At 46.0% G+C, this 22,601-nt stretch overlaps 1 protein-coding gene across 1 annotated transcript in view; it reads right to left on the bottom strand.

Annotated features, from left to right (window-relative positions):
* Positions 1-22,601, bottom strand: part of lrp2a (low density lipoprotein receptor-related protein 2a) — a 136,859-nt gene that overhangs the window by 52,877 nt on the left and 61,381 nt on the right. Inside the window, exons 33-47 of the mRNA XM_063213850.1 lie at positions 20,674-20,840; positions 19,482-19,625; positions 18,560-18,669; positions 17,619-17,796; positions 16,402-16,615; positions 14,250-14,489; positions 12,910-13,098; positions 10,255-10,646; positions 9,182-9,716; positions 8,471-8,636; positions 7,390-7,548; positions 6,187-6,476; positions 4,988-5,188; positions 1,528-1,770; positions 742-867 (exon numbers count right to left, since the gene is read on the bottom strand). Coding sequence (XP_063069920.1) covers positions 742-867; positions 1,528-1,770; positions 4,988-5,188; positions 6,187-6,476; positions 7,390-7,548; positions 8,471-8,636; positions 9,182-9,716; positions 10,255-10,646; positions 12,910-13,098; positions 14,250-14,489; positions 16,402-16,615; positions 17,619-17,796; positions 18,560-18,669; positions 19,482-19,625; positions 20,674-20,840 — 3,354 coding nt within the window. The remainder of the gene's footprint in view (positions 1-741; positions 868-1,527; positions 1,771-4,987; positions 5,189-6,186; positions 6,477-7,389; positions 7,549-8,470; positions 8,637-9,181; positions 9,717-10,254; positions 10,647-12,909; positions 13,099-14,249; positions 14,490-16,401; positions 16,616-17,618; positions 17,797-18,559; positions 18,670-19,481; positions 19,626-20,673; positions 20,841-22,601) is intronic.

The raw sequence follows: 22,601 nt of genomic DNA, 5'->3' as shown, positions 1-22,601 counted from the left end.
AGCCACTGATTCAAGTGTGTAGACAATAGGGGATTGTAACTTTGCTATAATCCTAGTCAATTCAAGTACCAAACACGAGACAAAACAGAAGCAGATGATGAGCCAAAGTGGTTCATGTTAGTGGTAAAAAAAATGGTGCCATCATATATAACTCAAAAGAATAAACAGAGTTCAATTTAAGCATGTACTGTACCAAAGTTTCACAGGCTTTACAATCATTGTTTAAATTATGCAGCGTTCACTGACTGAGTAGGATGGTGGCCAGAGTAAAGTGAAAGTGAAAGCCCATTGGGAAACTTCCAACTCCCATTGTCATTGTGACACAGCACTCCACAGCACACAAGTGAACACTGCACACAACAAAATTGCATTTATGCTTCACCCGTGCAAGGGGGCAGCCCTCAATGGCACCCCTTGGGAGCAGTGCGGCGGGACGGTACCATGCTCGGGGTACCTCTGTCATGGAGGAGGATGGGGGAGAGCACTGGTTGATTACTCCCCCCACCAACCTGGCGGGTCGGGAGTCAAACCGGCAACCTTTGGGCTACAAGTCTGACGCCCTAACCGCTTACCCATGACTGCCCATGAGTAAGTATTGCAACGACAAATTGATCTTTTCATGTGTATTTACATGTACATTATGTATATTTACATAAATAATCAACTAATACTTACTGGTACAACAAAATAACAGTCAATTGTGTACTTTTCATGTATGTAAAATGCAATTCTCTGACGTACCACAGTGAGTGGGGCTCTCGTCACTCATGTCACCGCAGTCATTGTCACCGTCACACAGGTAGGAGCGCGGGATGCAGATGTTGGTGCTTTGGCACTTGGTCTGGCCAGGCTGACAGGTGCGCTCAGCTGCACATAGAAACAGAAGGAGAGAGACACCCAAACATGATTTAAACCAATTAGCACAGAGCCTATGTTACAGTATAACCTTACTGTCACCAAAATTGAAATGGCTATGTCTTAATGTGTTACTTAAGGCTCTCTGTCATAGCAATGTTGTTATGATGTACTGCAGTATTTTCAGTAAATAGTGAATAGGCCCGCAGGTGACCCCATCTGCAGTTAGAGGCTACTGCCCTCACTTTCAATGCAGACCCGCACATTTTTTATTTGAGACGAACATCACAGCCCTATTTATGAACCTGGTGTCATAAAATAGTGTATGTATAAACTTCTAGTGATGATGTGAGACCTATATCTGAACAATTGAATAGGGGGCATTTCATACTTAAGTACTACTTAGGTTTAAGTACTACTTAAGAGTTGTTGGGGAAATGTAGCACAGGATGCCAACAACATATATAGTATCGGCTCTGCTCTGTTCAAGTCTGTTGCCCTATTGCAACTAGTTCTAAACAAAGTGAAACAAACCAGCTGATGCATAAGAGATGTCATCAGTCTAAAACATGTATTGAACAATAACAATAACATAATTGATTGCAGTAGAAAAGGAAGTCTTTATGATTAAAACCAGAGATGTTACGCAAGCCAATCCTGCTGCTGACTTACGGCAGTCTTTCTCGTCCGAGGTGCCGTTGTCGAAGCAGTTGTTGATGCCGTTGCAGACGTACTCCTTGGAGATGCAGCGGCCGTTGTTGCAGGGGAACTCCGTGCTGGCGTCGCAGGGCCGGAACAGGCAGCCGTCCTCGTCACTGTTGTCCCCGCAGTCGTTGTAGTGGTCACAGCGGTAGTGGTAGGGCACGCAGCGGCCATTGCCACAGGTGAACACCGTGGGGTCACAGGTGTGGAAGGCTGCAAGTCAAAATAAAAGTCAAACAAAAGACAAAGAAAAGCCAGGTATCTCTTTTTTCATTATTTTTCATCTTATCCACAAGGCTTAGGGAAAGTCATTATACAAGATGACTTGACATAACAGTGTTACCTGACAGGGCAATGAACGATAGCACTTGTGGGACGGCTGCATGCAAGAGGCAGTGGCAGAGAGAAAGCAATTAAATTGTTAAAACATGCCAAAAGTGTGATGAGATACAGTACAAGCAGTAGGAAGAAAGGCTATCGTGGTAGAGAATGGAAGCATACACACCAAAAGCAGCAGAATCTGCCTTGGATCCTGATGAGAGCAGATTTTGAAAAGCGGAGAAAGAAGAGGTAATCAACAACATGCAAGAGTAAGGCAAGAAGCAAGACGATAAGATAGATACAGTAGATAGATAGATAGATAGATAGATAGATAGATAGATAGATAGATAGATAGATAGATAGATAGATAGATAGATAGATAGATAGATAGATAGATAGATAGATAGATAGATAGATAGATAGATAGATAGATAGAGTAGACTTTAATAAAGTTAAAGAAGAATAGTACATGTCAAGAGAAGATGGAAAAGGCAGAATACAATAATCAAAGCTGGCATGAAAAAGCTTCTGAGTGAGTCAGAACACCACCACCAAACCAAAACATAAAAAAGGGGCAGACACACACATACAAAACACCACACAAGTACATCAGGTATGACAAACATGTAAGACAACACAAAACACACCACAAACACAAACCTACAGCATCGGGAGAAAACACAAAGACAAAACACTAAACATGCACATCACACATACAGTACACCCACCCAGTACAGCACACCCCCAACACATACAGGTACAGTAATCACAGGTGAGACAACACAACAACAGCAGTACTGTAATGGCATGAATAGACCAAGTGCGACATGAGCGAGTCCAGCGACGGAAGTAACAGGCTTTGTACTGAGTCGTGGGAGACAAGAGACAAAAGTGATTGGGGCCACTAAAGGCCATTCGCACGACTAAAGCGTCAGTTTGTAGTTAAACTCCAGCCAATATTATGCAAATTAGCTATGATGCAGTTCGGCGACAGCCACCACAACCAATGCCAATGTTGGAATGCTTGCATTCTGCTTCTAATGGACATACTCTGTCGCTTCTATGGCTCGTATTGCTGTCGCTGCACAGCCTAGCAATTCTCTGTCACTTGATCTCGTCACTGACGATCTATTCGCCCAGTATGCCAGTGTGTTAAGTTAACACTACCAGATGGGAGCAAGCGGTTTGGACTTCCAACAAGAGGAATCTTCTGCTGAGATGCAGACTGAGTAATGCGAAAGAAAAAAAAGGAAAAAACATTCCTGGAATGACTCAGAGATGTGCAGATTCACACAGCGCTACTGGAGAATTCTGGAGCCTTTTGAAAGCAAACATTCTTTCCACACACGCAACTGCTAAGATTATCCAAACTGCTGTCCAGGTATTTAGGAGAAACATCATAACACATCCATCAAAATAGGAAATGGAAACCCAATCAGGGCTATACAGGGGATAAAGCTTCTTGAAATATCCTCCTCCCTTGCCTAAGGGCACCTCATATATCAACAGCCAAAGGATGGACAGAGATGTGGACGTTGCCCAATTCGGGATTAGCAAATATCTTGGCATGAAGCTGGATTGCTGAGCAGAGTACATGTGCACTCACTGTACACTATGACTGACAGTGAGCCTTGAGTGAAATTGTTGAGATGCTAAGCTTGAGAACCTTATTATTGCACAAGAACACTTGTAGGCAGGATTAGTCAGGTAGTGATTAATTCACTCAGATCATGTAAATGTCAACACAGTACATGCGCTTGAGACTAACTGCATGCTGTGCCATCTGAGGCATGCTGTCATTGAAAGGTTAATTAGCACTACTCTACTATGACTTATCACCCGGTGAGCAGACGGGACGTCTTCTGATTGGCTGAGCAGGTGTCCATTATTCCCTGAGAACAGGACACCTATGATGTCATGCAGGCGTGCGGGCGTAGGGCGTCCTAAAGCCGGGCTCAAACTACATGACTATCGCCCCGATTCTCGGCTGAACACTCCCCTTAAGACAATCGGTGGAATGTTACCCCCCAGGAACATCGCAAGCGATTGTCGGGAAAGATTTCCTCGTTGTGTGAAACGATCTAAGATAGAACTTTGGCAGCTCAAAGAGTCGCCGATCGCAAATCGTAGAAATCAAACAGTAATGATATTTGCGACTGGAAATAGAACGCTGCGCATTGTCTCGGTGGTTGCGAGCAAGGATAAGATTGACTGTTGCAGTTCTCTTCTAGTGTGCGGTGCACCGCGACGTCAAAATCGGATACACAATCGGGAGTCCTGTAGTTTGAGCCTAGCTTAACTTTCTGGCGAACTGCTGTTACTAATTCTAAACTGCTATGGCCAAGACCCCATCGTTACTTCTATCGCATTTGGTTGTCAAACCAAGATCCCGTCATTAATTCTCTCACATTTGGTTGTCAAGTCGCCCCAACATTCTATGCGCGTCCTTACACGCATACGATAGAGGCGCGTCTCACTAGATTAGAAAGTGGTGCCCATAGCAACGAACCAAGCGCAGTGGTTAATCTACTTTCTCAAGAAGTCTTAGATCAACACATTAATAAATTAATACTTAAATGCTGGCAACCGGGTGATAAGGAATAGCGACCAGGTGATAGGAATAACGGCCTTCGAGGTGTCCTGATATCAAGGGAAAATGGACTTGGTGATGCGAACAGCCCTTCGGCTTCGCCATCGGGCTGTTAGAACGCTCCGTCTCGTCCATTATTTCCCTTGATATCGGGACACCTCGTCGGTCGTTATTTCTTACACAGCACAGGGCCTTTAGTAATACAATTAGACTCGGCCATTGCCATTCTGGTAACAACAAATTTATAATGCTGTGTTTTAACGGGTTAAAAACTGACAGTAATTTCTGAAGAGGAAGGTTCTGGCTAATGTAAGGGGGCCCTTGGCTGGAACACCTCGCTATATGGGGGCCTTGTCATGGTAAAGTTTGGGAACATAGTTCTATTGCCCAAAACAAAAGGTCTACAGTACACCGTACAGAGCCAACAAACAGAGCACAGACAGTCAAACAAAAGCAAAGACACAAAAAAGCAAGATATATGTAGCACCGCAGCTGTGCCATGGAAGAGGGGCTCCCTACCACAAACTCTCTCCAGCTCGTCGCTCCCGTCGCCGCAATCATTGTCGTTGTCACACTTCCACTGGGCTCTGATGCAGCGGCCATTCATGCAAGTGAACTGGTCTGCCTGGCAGCGGGTCCCGTTGTCCTGGATACAGTATTTGTTTTCGGCCAGATACCAACGGCCCTCCGAAGGGCACTGACACTCCGCACCCTGTGGCCCTGGAAACGAACAACAGCAACATGAGGTCTGAGAAAAGCAGCCATTGTGGGTGCACCCTCCACATGAACAATCCCTGCCCACCCCTCTTGTCAGGGTGCATTAAGACTTATGGCTTGGCCAGGATGGTAATGCCTGGCTTTTGTGCAAACTAGAAAAAATGGTACAACTTCAAGTATAACATTCTGTACTACTTCTTAATACTTCTCCCAGCTAGTCTTCGTAAATATTAAATGTTTTTAGGTTTTCTCATTAGCAATATCTTTATGCTTCTTAAGATGAAGGTGAAAGCTGAAATTGATCAACAACAGTAACTGGCCTGAACAACTGGAGTGGGTAGGCTACTAAACTTGATCTAGACAGCATAGAAAATGTACACTCCCGTCGGGTGTTACAATTCCGTACACTGGCTCCGTGGTGTCAGCACTTCACAATATTTAGAATAAAGAAAAAATATTTACAGCAGTAACAGTGACAGGAAAATCACATAATACAGTAGATTATTGTAATTTGAAGCGCCAAATCCTGTAACTGTGTGGCACGCCTACAGTACTTGGAGAAGATAGGTATGTGGGTGCAGCCTCCAACTGCCGAAACGGAACTGCTTAAAATACACCATGTATACAAATAATGAAAAATGAATATAACATTTTATATAAATATAAAATAGTATGCTTAAAGTGCTATTTCCTGTAACTGTGTGGCAATCCTACAGTACTTGGAGAAGAGATATGGCTACAGTCTTTGCTGAACTGCAAACACTGAACTGCGCAAAAACACTGTAAATACTAATACTACAAAATGTTAAATAAATATATATAAAATAAATATTTTACTTAAAGTGTTATTCCTAGTAACTGTGTGTCACTCCTACAGTACCAGCCTCTCTTGAACTGCTGAAACTGAACTGCGTAAAAATGTATATACTAATACAACAAAATATAAAATAAATATATATAAAATAAGTGCTATTTCCTGTAACTGTGTGGCACAACAGTACCTGGTGAACAGATATGGCTACAGCCTCCGTTGAACTGTTGGCAGGGGCTGCTGCACTGCTGCTGCCTGCTGTCGGACAGCACGTGGATGTCCATGGGCCGCGACGGAAGGTTCTGGATCATGACCCGCTGGTCCGAGCCGTCGTGCTTGCTGGCCCGGTAGATGCTGCGCGTGTTCCAGTCGGTCCAGAAGATGTGCTGGTCGTAAAGCGTCAGGGCAAAGGGGTAGACGGCTGTGCTGACGATCACCTCTCGGTTAGCGCCCGTGAGCGAGCAACGCTCTATCTTCTGACTGATTAACGCACACACATGGAAACACACACACACACACACACACACACACACACACACACACACACACACACACACACACACACACACACACACACACACACACACACACACACACACACACACACACACACACACACACACACACACACACACACACACACACAGAAACATACATGGGAAAACACACACACACACAGGAGGAGAGATGGATTAGTTTGCTTAGCTCCAGTGCAACCTGTATGAAAAAAAAAACTAGTAGAACACATTTTCATTTGAAATACACCTAAATACTGTATACCGGCTAATGTATGAAATACTGAATGTATGAATAATACTTCTATTGAACGAAAAATGTCAAAAGATGTGCTGCACGTGTGTGTCTTTTTAATATAAAACTCTCACAATGCAATATGTAATTGAATGTTAACTCAATATTTCTTCTTTATTTTACTAGGGCAGTCATATTGAGGCTGGTGCCTCTACTTCAAGTGAGCTGTCGCCAAGAAAGCGATAATGCTGCGTCCAGACCAAGGGCGACCTACGCTGCCTGGTAGCCGAGGAAGCAGAAGAAGTTTCGCCTTGAATTCTGGACGTGAAATTGACATGTTTGATTTAGGTAATCACATAACGGCTCTGGCTTGACAGCCTGGGACATTCGGCAATATGAACATTCCAATTGTTTTTTCACCGAACTATGTCATAGCTCTTTACCATAATATTAGCTTGACTGCAATCTTTGAAATTCACTCTGGTCCCTCAGTTCACTTTGCCCCTGGCGAATTCGCTCTGGTCGCCCAGTTTGCTTCCCATCCATAGAGAAATAATGACTTCCGTCGCTCAGTTAGCGTAGGTCGCTCTTGGTGTGACCAAGGCATAAGGAGTAAGAATAAGGAAAGAATAAGGAGTCTTACAGGCTAGCATCAGCCCAGTAGAGTCTCTGCTCATCGTAGTCCAGCGTGAGTCCGTTGGGCCACACCAGGCTGCTGTTCACTATCTCTGTCCGGAAGTTTCCCCCCAGCGTGGCACGCTCGATCTTGGCATTAGTGCCCCAGTCCGTCCAGTACATGTACCTGTGCCAGATGAAGAGAACAGGTTAACCCCCTGCCGTGGCCTAGCGGTAGGGCACTGGATTACTACGCCGACCAACCGGGTTCGATTCCGGCCCAGGTCATTTGCCGATCGCCCCCCATCTCTCTCTCCCACTTGCCTCCTGTCAAAATCTCCAACTGTCCTATCAAATAAAGGCAAAAAAGTACTAAAAAGATCGGATTCGATTCCGGCCTGGGTCCTTTGCTGACCCTTGCTCGTCTCTCTCTCCCTACTCACTTCCTGTCTCTCAACTGTCCTCAATAAATACATTTTTAAAAATCCAAAAAATATGTAATTTTCTTACAAAAGAAAAGATAAATGGCTTGAACAATTCATAACACATGGCAAGGCATTGTAGGCATTGACCCATACCACTATGGATTAAGAGGTTAACAAGTCAAAGACCCCAGTTTACTAGATTACTACCCAGGCCCAAGGGAGGTGCATATTACAGCATATTATTAATAAATGCTTTTGTAAGCTGCTTTGGATAAAACCATAGGCTAAGAACAATGTAAACATAAACGAATATACAGTATTGTGGGTAGGGTGACGTTAAGTGGTCTGTTATGCTTGTCTAGCCCACATAAGTCTTTACAGGTTATGACTGACTTTCTGGTAACATTATGTGGTCTGTTTGCCGGGTGGGGGGGGGGGCGCCCTAGGCCCTCAAAAGCCATTCATTAAACACGTCACATATTGGCATGGGAGGAGCGAGGGTGCTATTTGAGTGTTTTGTCTCGTATATATCTTCGATTACTTTACGTAAGTTACAAATTAAGATCAGGTCAACTTTTTTGTGTGTTTATCGCGACTGGTGTGACAGTTGAGAGGCCCTATGGAGGGCCCTAGGCAATGACCTACGTTTGCCTTAGGCTAATTCCGCCTCTGGCTGTGACCTACCCTCTGCAGGGATCAACGATGATGGCCCGGGGACGAGGCACGTGGGCGACGACGGTGTTCTGGGAGCCATCGACCGCCATGGAGTTGATGCTCTGGTTGATGTAGTCACTGTAGTAGATCCTCTTGTTGACCCAGTCATAGGCAATGCCGTCAGGGGCTCCCAGATCTAACAGGCAGAGTACGGCACTTAGAAAAACGACACAACCTGTACTTGCTGAGAGAATTGACTGGGATGATAATGGAATGGAATAATAATAACACTCAAACAGATCATATCAAATAGGATATTTATCCTTTTTGTCCTATCCATAACCATTTAGTGTGGAATAATCAATATTATTTGTCCTGAATGAAATTGTTGTATTGCCTTTTTTATTATTTTATTTTATTATTGCCTTTTATTATTCTAATATCTCAGTCAAACATGGGAGAACATGATGTGGTATTGCCTTTGAAGTAAAAGGCTAAAGGCAAAATATTGATTATGTGTTGAGAAGCATACAGCTGAGAGGGGGCAGTTACTATGTTTTATGTTTTTAATACTACAGTATGGTGGGCGAAGGGCAGGCTTATGATGAGGTCAAGGGGGTGTTGGCAGGCTTATGATGAGATCCAGGGGGCGTTTATTTACAGACAAAAAAAAAGGTTGAGAACCACTGATGTAGCGGCTTATAGGCCAGAAATTACGGTACAGTTTGCTCTTCCACTCACCCGAAGCCACCACAGTGGCCGGCGACGAGGGCGTGAAGAGGCTGATGTAGCTGATCTTGCTGTGTCCGGCGCCGGCGCTCTGGGTGAAGTAGATCCTGCCGTCCTGCCGGTCGAAATCCAGCGCCACGGAGGTGCGCGGCACGTTGACCACGGGGAAGGGCGGCGAGTGGTCGTCTGGGTCCAGCCGCAGACTCCGCACCGTGCTCTCCGTGGTGTAGATGAGGTAGTCCTCCCGCGACACCACGCACGTCTTGCCATCCGACCCGAGACTCCCGAAGGCGCAACCGCATCTGGCGGCGCTCTGGGAGGAGCCGGGCAGGGCGAAGCAGAAGTGGGCGCAGCCGCCGTTGTCCTCCAGGCAGGGGTTGTGGTTCAGCTCCTGGGCCGAGGTGGGCTGCACGCGGGGGTCGAACACGGTCACGTCCCGCAGCATGCCCAGGTTGTCCCGCACCGTCTCGGGCTGGTCGGAGCTGCCGGGCTGCTTGCTGGCTCGAAGGACCTTCTTCAGGTTGCGGTCCACCCAGATGACGCTGTCCTGGAGGAGGGAGAGAGCATATGGGGTTTGAAAAAAAAAGTGAAAAGTGAAGATGATACCATGCTTAGGGTACCTCAGTCATGGAGGAGAATGGGGGACAGCACTAGTCAATAGTCCTGGTGGTTTGGGAGTCGAGCCGGCAACTTTTGGGCTACAAGTCTGACGCCCTAACCGCGCTTACACATGACTACGTGGTTATGTAACACTGAGTACATCCGGAATACGAAGTAATGATAAAACATAAGGCCTATGTTATTACATCGGTCGTTTCATGGACCAAACCAGGTTCAATTCTCTCAGGAAAGATCCTTGAAATTCACCCAAGACATAAATTGCTGCCATTTGGTTCTAAACATTTGCAACCTTTCAAATATATATCAGATTTCCATGTGTGGTACATCAATGAAAAGCGTATAACTCCACTTTTGAAACAGAATGAAAAAAATCCCCTCGGATGACTTGAGCTACTGTATGTTTTACTATGTTTGGATGCAGATTCGGGGCCAATAGCAATTATATCCAGATTCCAGCTAGTTACCTGAAAAACGGTGATTCCGTAAGGGGTGGGGTAGCGGCTGCCGTAGCGGATGACCTCCGTCTCGCCGCCCTCGGGCCGCACGCGGGCGATCATGTCCAGGGAGTCGTCAACCCAGTAGACGTGGCCCGTCTGGCGGTCCAGCGCCAGGCCGCGCGGCGTGATGATGCCCGAGGAGACCAGCACCGTGCGGTTGGTGCCGTCCAGCAGGGACCGCTCGATCTTGGGGCTCTGGCCGTAGTCGGCCCAGAAGAGGTAGCGGTTCCGGGGGTCCACCACGATGTGGCGCGGCATGTCCACCTGGGTCTTCAGGAGCACGCGCCGGAAGGTGAAGTTGAGGCGCACCACCTCGATGTAGGTCTCCGTCAGGAAGGCATTGGTGAAGTACAGGTTTCCTGAACAGATTAAATGACATTACATTACATTACATTTAGCAGACGCCTTTGACCAAAGCAACTTACAAGGGGGAAATTCAAGCAAGAACAGAGTAAGGGGTCAGCGCAGAGTGCAGCAGTACAGTATACAAGTAATTAGTAGCAAAGTTTAGATAATAAACAAAGACATCTAGGTGCAGTGTACAGTTGCAACACTGACGGCATTGACCTACACATGGTAAAGAAGATGTAGCATAAAATAACAAGAGATGAGGATGAGATGAGTAAGGCAACGGTAAGCCTATTGAAAGATAAAACCTTGCAATTACAGCACTTGGCAAGAGCTAGGAGCTGTTAATCAGAGATACACAACCACACAGCTACACAACTATTCCCTGAAATAATGCTGTGTAAAGTCCATCAACTAAATCTCCATCAAGCAAATATCTGTTTTCTCATGTTATCCCATTCCCTGTCTCACACTGTTCTTAGGACACAAGGGGATTATATTCAGAGGTGGAACGTAACTAAGTATTTTTACTTCGTTACTGTACTTAAGTAGTTTTTTCTGGAATTTGTACTTACTTGAGTAAAAATAAAAATGCAGACTTTTACTTTTACTCAATTACATTTTTTGACAATTACTTGTACTTTCTACTCCTTACATTTCTAGGAGAAGACTTTGTTACTAGTTACATTTATCCTAGGTTTTCCTGTTGTGTTTCGTGGATATTTCAGTAGCCTCAGCTGCGGGCAGGGAGGCGGGACCAAGCCCCTCTTCCAAATTGACACCCAGACAGAAAATATACTTTTAAAAACATTAACAGGACTCCATAGTCATGTTCAAATAGAACCGAAAACCGTTGCAGACACTTTTTCCTATTGGATCAAGTAGGTAGACATGGAGAAAGACAGCCATTGCGTGAGTAGGCCTACTTGTACTTTTGTACTGAAAAGTACATTTAAAAGTTAGTACTTAGGACTTTTACTTAAGTACGTTTTTGGGAAGCAACTTTTACTTTCACTTGAGTAATTTTTTCGCAGGGTACTTCTACTTTTACTTAAGTACACAACTTCAGTACTTCTTCCACCTCTGATTATATTCTACCCACTGTCTAAATTACTGTATATATACACAGTGCAGTACTGTATAATGTATATTTTTTTGGATAAGAGAAATTGATTTGAGTACCAAAGCAGGTCAAAGCTGCTTGTTTCCCCCAAAAAATGGTTGACAACAACTCATTGTATGCAGGTTTCATAGACTGCCCTACATACCAAGGGCTGCTTACATGTCTGCATTTCAGGAATGCATTTTTGTTTTTAAGCTGTTGAAAGGCTGGCTATGGTCTTATTATAAGACTGCAAAGTAAAGAAAGTTAAAGTCCAGTCATGTAGTACAGCAAATTGAACTCTCAAGATACTCTCAAGTGACATTCACTAATCAGAAATGCACGAGAGAGTGCAGACCTCTGCCAAGGAAGCTGTTTGATAGAACATTATGTTACACACTATTTTCTTTCAAGTCTTTCTGCCTTCTTCTTGTGAAGAAGTGGAATGTTAAAATTTGCCCTTTTAAAAAAACCCTAGTTCCGGATCTTGATCCGGAGCACCACCAAAATGTAATCACTTGTTCCTTTTGTCATTTTCAACAATCTCCTCAAAGTTTCATCCAAAGCCGTTCATAACTTTTTGATTTATCCTGCTGACAGACAAACAAACAAACAGACAGACTGACAGACAAAGAGACAGACAGAAAACCAACGCGACCAAAAACACAACCTCCTTGGCAGAGGTAATTATCCCATTTACTTACAGTTACAGTAGAAGGAATTGTTCCAAGGAATTGGCTGGTACAAACATATGACTGGACTTTTTGCGTTCTGAACCTGGAGGATGTTCATTAGTGTCCCTAGCACAGTCAACAACCCGCAACATCAGCACAGTCCATGAACCATGCCTGTACACCAGAAACGACCTACGCTAACCAGTAGCCAAGGTCGTTGAAGAGTCTCGCCATGAATTCCCTGCATTCCATCTAGACCTGACATGTTTGATTTAGCTAATCACATCACAGCTCTGGCTTGTCAGTCTGGGACATTCACTTTGGTCGCTTTATTCGCAACCCTCGATAGAGAAATAATGGCTTCCGTTGTTCCGGTAGCATAGATCGCTCTTGTTGTACACACAGTCACATATCTAAACTTCAGCAATGCCATTTTGTTTAAAATGAATGTTAATGCCCTAAACATGAGACTGCAACAAGGATGTTTGTGACACCCACCTGCAGCCCAGTCCACAGCGATGCCCCTGATGCCGTTACGGCCGATGCCGGAGGTGATGACACTGCGGAAGCCGGAGCCGTCAGGTTTGATGCGGCGGATGCCGTTCTGGGACGACACCGTGCTGCTGAAGTCACACCAGTAGAGGAAGCCCGAGGGCATGTGCACGTCCACATGCAGCGCGTTACGACCTGAGGAGGGGGAGGGGGTGGGGAAGGTGAGTGAAGAGGGTGTAGGTTATGGTACATGACAACAACAGAATGTCTTAATGTACAGACAAAACATCCATATGCAAAGCATTACGACCTGGGGAGGGGGAGGGGGTGGCGAGAGGCAAGAGTGTGTAGGTTTGACAGGTGGCAAGACCAGGTTGTCTTTACTCTCAGAAGCCATACTCATCGGTGCACAGGCCAATTTACCAGAGAGAGGCATTGCTTTGGTTTAAACATGGGTGGGGGGTTGGTGGTTGTTCAGAATCAGGACAGTGATATATGAATTAACCGGAATGATATTGTCAGAGGACTTATTCACCCCCGAGGAAAATCAGTCCCCTGGGAGTAGGAGGTGGCGAGGGGTAAGAGGATGCCGTTTAGACAGGTGTCAAGACCAGAGTGTCTTAACTTCCACAAGACGGGACCAATATACCAGGCATGTAGGACATCAAATGTTGGCATTTGGGAGGGGCAAGAGGGAGGACCGTATGAACGTACACGTAGGTCAAACAGGTGACTAACGCTTGACTGGCCACACTTCTAGAACACAGACCAATTTACCAGACACATGCCACATGAAAAGCTAACATTCCACCTGGGTGACCCAACCCCCTTCCCTCCACCCAGACAGATACACCACCTGCAGTCAAGCCAGACATCTTTTGATCACTGTGGCTTGCAGAGCAGCGAGCTCAGTGGTTCTCAACCCTTTTTGAACAAACGCCCCCCTGACCTCATCATAACACTGCCAACACACCCTTAGTATCAAAAAATATAATAAACCAATGCACCTCAATTGCAACTAAGCACCGGCCCCTCTCAGCTGTATCCTTCTCAATGCACCCCTAGGGTTCCCCAATGCCCCCCCCGGGGGGCTGTAGAGCCCCCGTTGAGAGAGAGAGAGAGCGAGAGAGAGAAAGAGAGAGAGAGAGAGAGAGAGAGAGAGAGAGAGACTTTATTAATCCCCAAAGGAAAAATTGAATGCCACCTGTTCATCCACACAACACATAACAGCAAGGCAAGACAAACACATAATACAAAAAAAGGGCTGAGAAATAATAAAAAAACAGAAATAAGAAACTGTCCAGAAACACTAAGCTATAGTAGCTAGCTGAACCCCCCTCACTCACCTCTGCCCGCCACGGGGACCATGGCCTCCGAGTGGTCGGCCCCCCCCAGGCTGAAGCCCTTGATGGCGGTGAGCATGGAGATGACCACGTAGGACTGGTAGGGCGCGCAGGTGCGGTTGTCGGCCTTGAGCTGGAAACCGGTGGCACAGGCGCAGGTGAAGAGGCCGCCAGGGCGGGGCAGGCACAGCTGCTCACACGCCGCCTGGTTGTTGCTGCAGCCGTTATTCGTGCCCGCAGAGGCTGTGGATGGAGGTAAAAGAGGGAAGTTAGAGAGTATTGTAAGCAGGGGCGCAGCAGCAAAATTTGGGCCCTATGTACAATCAGCTCCAATGGACCCCCCAGCCATATATTTTCATAAACCCGACTATGTGTGGGCCCTCTATATACATGGTGCCCTGGTGACTTTATCCCCCTGAACGACACCCTTGACTGTAAGTAAGTAAAAACTTACATCAATGTGCTGACTGTACAGTGTCTGGAAATGTGAAATGAGTAATAAAATCTGGTAAAACCATAACATGGTCATGCCTCAGTAAAACTGGAGGGATAACACACAATAGCCAAAGACAAAGACAACTAGGCCTGCACAGAATTGGATTCTGGGGTTGTCAAAGGGTCAGTTTCAGCAACTTGAACACCAGTAGCCCACACAGGAGCAACTGTTCAAGTTTGAGCTTTGGCCTTGTAACTGGTGGGCAGGTGGAGTAATAAACTTGGGATGTCACAGCCAGGATGGAGAAGTAAATTTGCAGAGAGGTCAGACAGAACCGATGACCTGGACCAAGACATGCCACTAGCCACTCAGCTAGAAATGGAATTCTTTCTTATTAAACGCTTAGATGAAGAGGGTGTTTCACCCCAGCTATGTGGACTATGCCCCCAAAACCCCCAAAAGAATCTGGCTCATCTTGTAGATGACAAGTCGTAAAGCACAGTAAGGAGATGGTTGGGAGGGGGGGTGGTGGTGCTCTACAAGAGTTATTACTGGAGGCTCTGTTGCGTTCTAATGACAGCCTGATTCACTCTGATCCGATCTGGAGATGCACAAAGAGAGTCCTTCTCTTACCACCCCATCCCCTAAAACCCCCGAGAGAGAGAGAGAGAGAGAGAGAGAGAGAGAGAGAGAGAGAGAGTGAGAGAGATGAGATGAGAAACAGAGAGAAAGAGAGAGAGAGAGAGAGAGAGAGAGAGAGAGAGAGAGAGAGAGAGAGAGAGAGAGAGAGAGAGAGAGAGAGAGAGAGAGAGAGAGAGAGAGAGAGAGAGAGAGGCTTTCGGCCTTATCTCTTGCACAGTCCTGACACTGGGCTCCTTGCCCCTCACACAACAGCCAGTGTTCTCCTGATGGCAAGAGGAACTAATTGGTAAGTCGATCCGGGGCTCAGAGACATCTCCCCCAGGTAATCAGCCTGGCGGCGTCCACAGCTGACAAGAGCCTCGGAGGAGGAGAAGAGAGGGGGAGAGAGGAGGAAAAGAACGCCACGAGGCGGCCATTATCTTCATCTCACAATCAAAGAGGGGAGAAAGGCCTCCATTCAACCGACAGACTGCTTACAAGCCAAAGGCAGGACCACTGGCCCCCTTTGTCTACGGCACCACCACACCACACGGGCTGTCATCCCCCCACTGATACACATGTACAAGTGATGGCCAGACACCCATTTACATGCTAGCAGGTATCAGGAACTCTTGACATGGCCATGGCTACGGATTGCAGCTAGCTAGGAAACTTAAAACCATGAGGCTGTTTTAAGCCTGTTTAAGGTGCTCAACGACATTCTGGCTAAGAGCGATGGGCAACATTGTTTCAGAAGCTACAATCTAGGGTAGTACCATGTAGTACCATGTACTATATAGGCCTACTATACCATGTAGTTCTAATTACTGCAGCAAAAGTATTCAACAAAGTACTAGATGAGCCATTTGTTGACATCAGCTAATTCACAGATGATCTGAAATACGGAGCTGTGAAAGGTCCCAGGCTCAACTCCTGGGTCAGACCCAAAATTATGTTACAGAAAACTATATATAGAGAAAACATCAAGAGAAAAGGAAAAAGGCAGTTAAATACCTACAGTACCACAAGAGCTTAGTAGGTGCACCCATTACCTTAATCAATCATGTGTGCTCTGTGTGTGGTCTGCCATATACTCACTGTCTCGGTGGTGCACCTTGAGGACCCTGAGTCCGGCCAGGTTGTCCCTCATGACGACCCGGTTGCCGCCCGTGGCCTTGTCAGCGCGCTCGATGACCTCGTAGTTGCGGTCGGAGAAGTAGAGGAAGGACTCGTACACCGCCACGCCCCAGGGGTGCGACAGGCCCGACACTATCACCAGCCGGTTCGTACCGTCTACGTCTCCGCGCTCAATCTGAAATCGTTGCAGGATTTAAATCAGGGGTGGGGAACCTATGTCTCAAGGCATGTTTATGGCCCTTAGGCCGTCTTAGAAGTCATAGAAGTTACATTTGCAATACAATTTAGTTATACTTGTCAGCAAGTAGACCCAGGGAAGACCGGAGTACTCAGCATACTTTTTTAAGAGTTTTTTTTATTTTGGTGCACAAAGTGAGATTGACGTTTTGACGCACCTGCGTCTTCCTCAAAAAAAACATTATTTTATCTTCATATCAATGTTTCACATTATGATCAATATTATACATCTATTACACAAATTTGATCTCCTGTTTCCATACATGTTTAGGCACATTGAGTTGCCTTGAGTATGATGTGCTCTGTAGCTGACTTGACTTGCCATGCCCTTTGATGGTGTCAGTAATCTACTAACTTTCGGTACATCTTTGTCATTGAATACACTCTAAGTTCGACAAACACAAAACAATGTAGGCTGGAGCAGAATAAGGCCAGCCGCACATAGGCTCCGACAGCACTGCGGCGCACTTTCGCTTCCGACATAATTCGGACCTCCAAACCCAATTTCACCCGAACATTGCATTGATAGTCAATGGGCGGCGCCGACAAAATAGAACTTGTCTCTAATTGCTATCCGACATCGGCGAATGTCCACGGACATCGGCGCCAGTGTGCGGGGTTCTATTGAAAACAATGAAATCGAACTTTTGCCCAGCAGTGCTCAGCACTTTGTCGGAGCCGGTGTGCGGAAGCAATAATAAGGTTTTTCTGCTGTGGCTCTAATGGTAGGGCACTAGACTGCTATGCCGGCAACCCGAATTCGAATCCAGCCCGGGTCATTTGCCGATCCTTATCCGTCTCTCTCTCCCCACTCATTTCCTGTCTATCCTTCAATGTCCTGTCCCAAATAAAGGCAAAAATATCCTTAATAATAATAATAATAATAATAATAATAATAATAATAATAATAATAGGGTTCTTCTCTGTAAATGACGGCTTACCACTCCAGAGGAGGTGACGGCCCAGTACAGCCGGTTCTCCTTGATGTCGAGGGTGATGAACTCCACGTGGTCCAGGTTGCCGGTGAAGAGGTTGACCGGGTCGGAACCGTCCATGTTGGCCGCTGCAACCTTAGCAGGGATACCGCTCTCAGTTCCCTGGTCCGTCCAGTACATCCTCCTGAGGTGAGCACACGCCAGAGGGGCAAGATGTTACAACAGGCAACAGTTAACAGAGATTTTCAAAGGTTCAAAGGGTTGCATTGCCTACAATGCGGGGGAGGGAATGACTTCACTTGCTGTCGTCTTTCGGGTGTTGACAGAGGCAGAGGCGAATAGCCAACAGCCAAATGAAGGCATTTTGCTGGTAACCACAGTTTAAGTAATTTTCTACTACATCATTTTCTACTACATCTGCTCAACTACAGTAAGATTGAGCTATCTCCAGCGAGCGCCTTCAGTCACTGTGATCACACAGCAGACCCTCCTTTCTTCCATCATTGTAAAAAGCCCCAAGCAAACAGTTAACCCGTTAAGACATTGTGTTATAATAAATGCACTGTTACCAGAATGGCAATCACCAAGGAAGACTATGGTAGCTAACTTTTCAATGACTATTACAGCCTGCTACTGGAGGAACGACATGCATTGAAGGGAAACCAGAGAAAAGGCATGGCTTTTTCGCCTGGCCATGCTAGGAGCATGTTGTACACTTCATAGGTCCTCCATTATTTTTTGGCTCTCTATCTGTTCTACATTACTTGTATTGTATATCTGTACTTGCTTGAATGTCCTCCTTGTAAGTTACTTTGGTCAAAAGCTTAAATGTAATGTAATGTAATATTTGCAAGGTGGACCCCAGGAAGAGTAGCTGATATGTCTTATCAGCTAATGGGGATCCTAATAAAATATCAAAATATCAAAAATATCAAGATGGGCTGTACCCGCGTGCTGGGTCCACCACGATGCCGGTGGGTGTCCCGGCGCCTGTAGGGGAGCCGTTGTTGGTGATCAGGGTCCTCCTATACTGCACCTCTCCTCTCAGCTTCAGCACCTGACAACACACACACAGCACACAGAGTTAACATGGCAAATATGTTGTGGCATGTTAACAGGTTGTCCATGCCTTTTTTTGATAAACTAATCATCAAGGTATTAACCTCTAGGCTAAGGTGTAGGTTTGGCTCGAAAAGTGGTAGGGACATTTCAATGACAAATGTTCCGGGTATGATGTTTTTGCATTATTTTTGTGAAAGATTGGTGGGGACAAGCTAGGTTTATCTGAAAAGTGGTATGGACATGTCCCCACCATCCCCCCCTAAAGTTACGCCCATGCTTAGTGCAGAGCCTATGTTATAACCTTACTGTCACCAAAATTGTAATGGGTATGTCTTAATCTGTTACTTAAGGCTCTCTGTAATGTCATGGCAATGTTGTTATGATGTAGTTGAGTATTTTCAGCAAATAGTGAATAGGCCCGCCGGCGGCCCCATCTGCACTAAGAGGCTACATAAAATGTCCCTAACGTATAATATAGCTACAAATATAATGTGTTATGCAACATCATGCAATGACATATATATAACCAGTTCAACCTCATAAGCCTTGAATCATTCAGAAAGTACTGTGAAAAGTAGCTACTTGTCATATAACCGTTAACTTTATCACCACCAGCCAAAATGGCTAGTATGTGTTAATCTTACCAAAACCAAACACACACTCAGTAATGGGTCAAAGTAAGTGGCTAATTAGTTGGTCTTTTCTACCAGCCAAACTGGTATTTCACCAGCAATTGGCAGGTTGGCTGGTGTTAATAGAGCCCTGCATATAACTATGGAAAGTTAAGTGTTTGTGTGTGCTGCCCACCTCTATGGACTGTGATGACGGGTTGGTATAGTAGAGGTTCTGACTCATCCAGTCCAGCGCCAGGCCCACTGGCGAGCCCAGAATGGCGGCAGGGGCGAATTCAGTCCGGTTGGTACCGTCTGACTTCACGCGGTGAATCTCCCCCTAGAAGACACAACATGTCTCAACACAAGGCTATAGCGTACTGAACATGGTATCAAACATCACCTCCCTTGCCTCTCGTCTCGTCATATCTGCTTTGGATAGACTCAGAGTCCATGCTATTTTTTTGGTTTGGTTTGGTTTACGGATATAGGAAGACAAAGGGGTATCCAAGGGATTACATGTAAAAGCGTAAAAACGCTTGCTATGCATCATGCTTGTTTATATTTCAGATATGCAAATTGCCTGACCTTACTGGCTGATTTTCCATTGCATCAGTGATGGGCAAAATGGAATTCATTAGTTAGTATCAAGTGCCACATATTCTAAATGACTTGGTTTTACTTATGCAACTAAACCAGGTGGCTGGTTGAATGATCACCTGGTTGAAGTAGATGGATAAAACAAAGGTCATTTGGAATATGTGGCCCAAGATTCAATGCCTCCAGCAAAGTAAAAACGTACTACAGTATACCTATAGAAAACATAGCCAGAACTAAACAATACGTGGTCAGATGGGGTGACGCTATCCTGGGAAATCCCATGCTGCTTTGCACAATCGTTCCGATCTGAAAGACAGCATGGAATCTATACCCAGAGAACGAAGATCATGGCCTCCAATCAGAGAGCGGGGAGGCGTGAAAAGGCAATGATGCAGTTTGTTTGAATAGATGCAACTGACACAATTGGCTATGGCTACGCATGCCAAATTACACACATTTGTAACGCCCAATAAACAGCCGTTGTCAATCGTAAGCCCCACCTCCCCAACAGGATTCAAAGTAGGGAGGTGTCCAGACCTTTATCTCAGCAGTGTTTCCCATACATTGAGGAAACTATGGCGCACCGCCATAGTTTATAATTTCTGAAAAAGTTTTCTTCGTTCTCTGTGTACAGATTCCATGCTGTTTTGCGGTTTTGCATCTACGCCGCATGAAAAATCCCGGCTGCCCCCATAGTTTCCAAAATTTCAGTGGGAAACACTGCTCACTTGCAATTAGGTCTGGTGATAACCAGGCAAGGGTGAGGCAGCGTGGGTGTGGCCACTCACCGGGTGCTCTACCCAGTAGATCATCTGCTCTGCGTCGTCAAACTCCACGTCGTAGCCGTTCGAGAGGCCGGCCACGGGCACCATGGCAGCGTTGGTCTTGTCAGCGGGGTTGAGGGAGATGCCATAGATGATGCTGGTACGCACCACTACCAGGAAGGGCTCATCCACTGTGGACACATGAGCGGGTTGTTACCGTAAGACCAGTGATTCTCAACATATGGAACAGAGCCCACTGATGGGCCATGGAGGCAGGGCCGGATTAATGCACAGGCTAGATATGGCTGCAGCTTAGGGGGGCCCACCTGCAAGGGGGCCCTGATATGCCAAAAGTGAAAAATTGCAGAATTATGACAAAATGCAATGATTGAAAAAAATAATATGTTGTGTTGAGTACAGTTGGTAGGCATGTTATCCTGAATTCCTAGCTTGTAATTATGACACTGTTTATGTACGTAAATTTGTCAAGAAATTTGCCTTCCATGGTGGCCCACATCAACCTGCAGCCTAGGGGCCCCAGACCATCTTAATCCGGCCCTGCATGGAGGTATTCCAAGTGGGCCTTGAAATCCTTATCTAATGATATACAGTAAAATTATATTTGTGTGTGTATTTCTTTGAGTTTAACTGTCTATTCGGCCAAAGGTGGCAGACAGACAGACAGAGACAGACACAGAGACAGAAAACATTACAGCTATAATTAACTCTGCACTTAGCCAAATCATTACCAAACCCATGGGAAGAAAAGCTCCACTGTGGACAAACTGTAGGCATGTCGATACAACCAAACATAAGGATGAGCAGACAGAGAGTCACACAGACAAAGGGACACACACAGAAAGACAGACTGGAGAACAAGACAGTGATTAATCTCTCCAAGTCCACCATCAAACCCATTGGAAGAGAGAAAGCTATACATGAAGAGAGAAAAAAGCAAGATGCTGGGTAGCTGGGAGTATCAGGGCTGGTGGGCTCTATTCCAAGGATGTATGGTTATTGGTTAGGCCAGGGATTGGGCAACTGAAGGCCCGGGGGCCACATGCCTCCTCGCCTCCACGCCTCCTCACTCAGTGCGGCCCGTACATAAAACATAATTTTAAAAAAGGCCAGGTTTTTAATCATACTGCTGGCCCATAGAGAACATTCCTATTCCTCCCAAACAATATCGGCAGTCAGTGAGCAACCAACTGCTCCTCAAACTCTGCAAGTCAAATTCGCGTTCTCCTTCTCATGAAAGTTGCCCATCCCTGGGTTAGGGGGTAGTTTAGGTGAGTGTGAGGGGCGGTGGTAGGGTTTATTCAGGTATGGCCTGTGTAAAGCCTTTTCCTGGGGGGGGCAGGAGATGGTGCTGAAGACGGGTGTTGTCATCACAGATTAGCATCGGCTGTGGAGTGGAGAGAGGGGACCTGCAGTCATCCCCCCACCACCCACCCCGCTCATCCTCGGGGGTAATCAATCATTCACCCGCCGGCAAGAGGAACGCATTTGACATTGCTGAGAGAGGGAGAAAATGGCCGAAACCTGAGACCACTTCAGGGCCTGGGCTTGGGCTTGTTTCTGGCCTGGAGAGGGCATTTCTCTTTTTCCTCTCAATGCGTCCAATCTCAACCACAGCCCCTTTACTCCAGGTACAGTGCAGTGCAGGGCAGCAGCAGGATTTCACATATTTCCTGTTTTTTTTTTGCAATGACTTTTTTTTCGGGACATAATTGATAATAGGGTGCTGTTGACAAGCTCTCTTTCAAACTGAGCCGGGTCCAAGGTTTTTTTGTATTTGGTCCAGTCCAGAGGGAACGTTTTCCTCCACCCCTGTGACTGCTACTAGATGCCACTGAGGAAAACTGCACAGCTGTCCCCTGCACAAGTATGGCCTCGCTCATTCACCATAGCACCATAGATGGACTAGCACGATAGATAGGCTCCCTTTCTTT

This window comes from Engraulis encrasicolus, chromosome 13 (assembly GCF_034702125.1).
Source record: "Engraulis encrasicolus isolate BLACKSEA-1 chromosome 13, IST_EnEncr_1.0, whole genome shotgun sequence".
Taxonomy (NCBI): Eukaryota; Metazoa; Chordata; class Actinopteri; order Clupeiformes; family Engraulidae; genus Engraulis; species Engraulis encrasicolus.
Note: the sequence above shows the minus strand (reverse complement) of the source record. Positions and strands in the feature narration are given on the sequence as shown.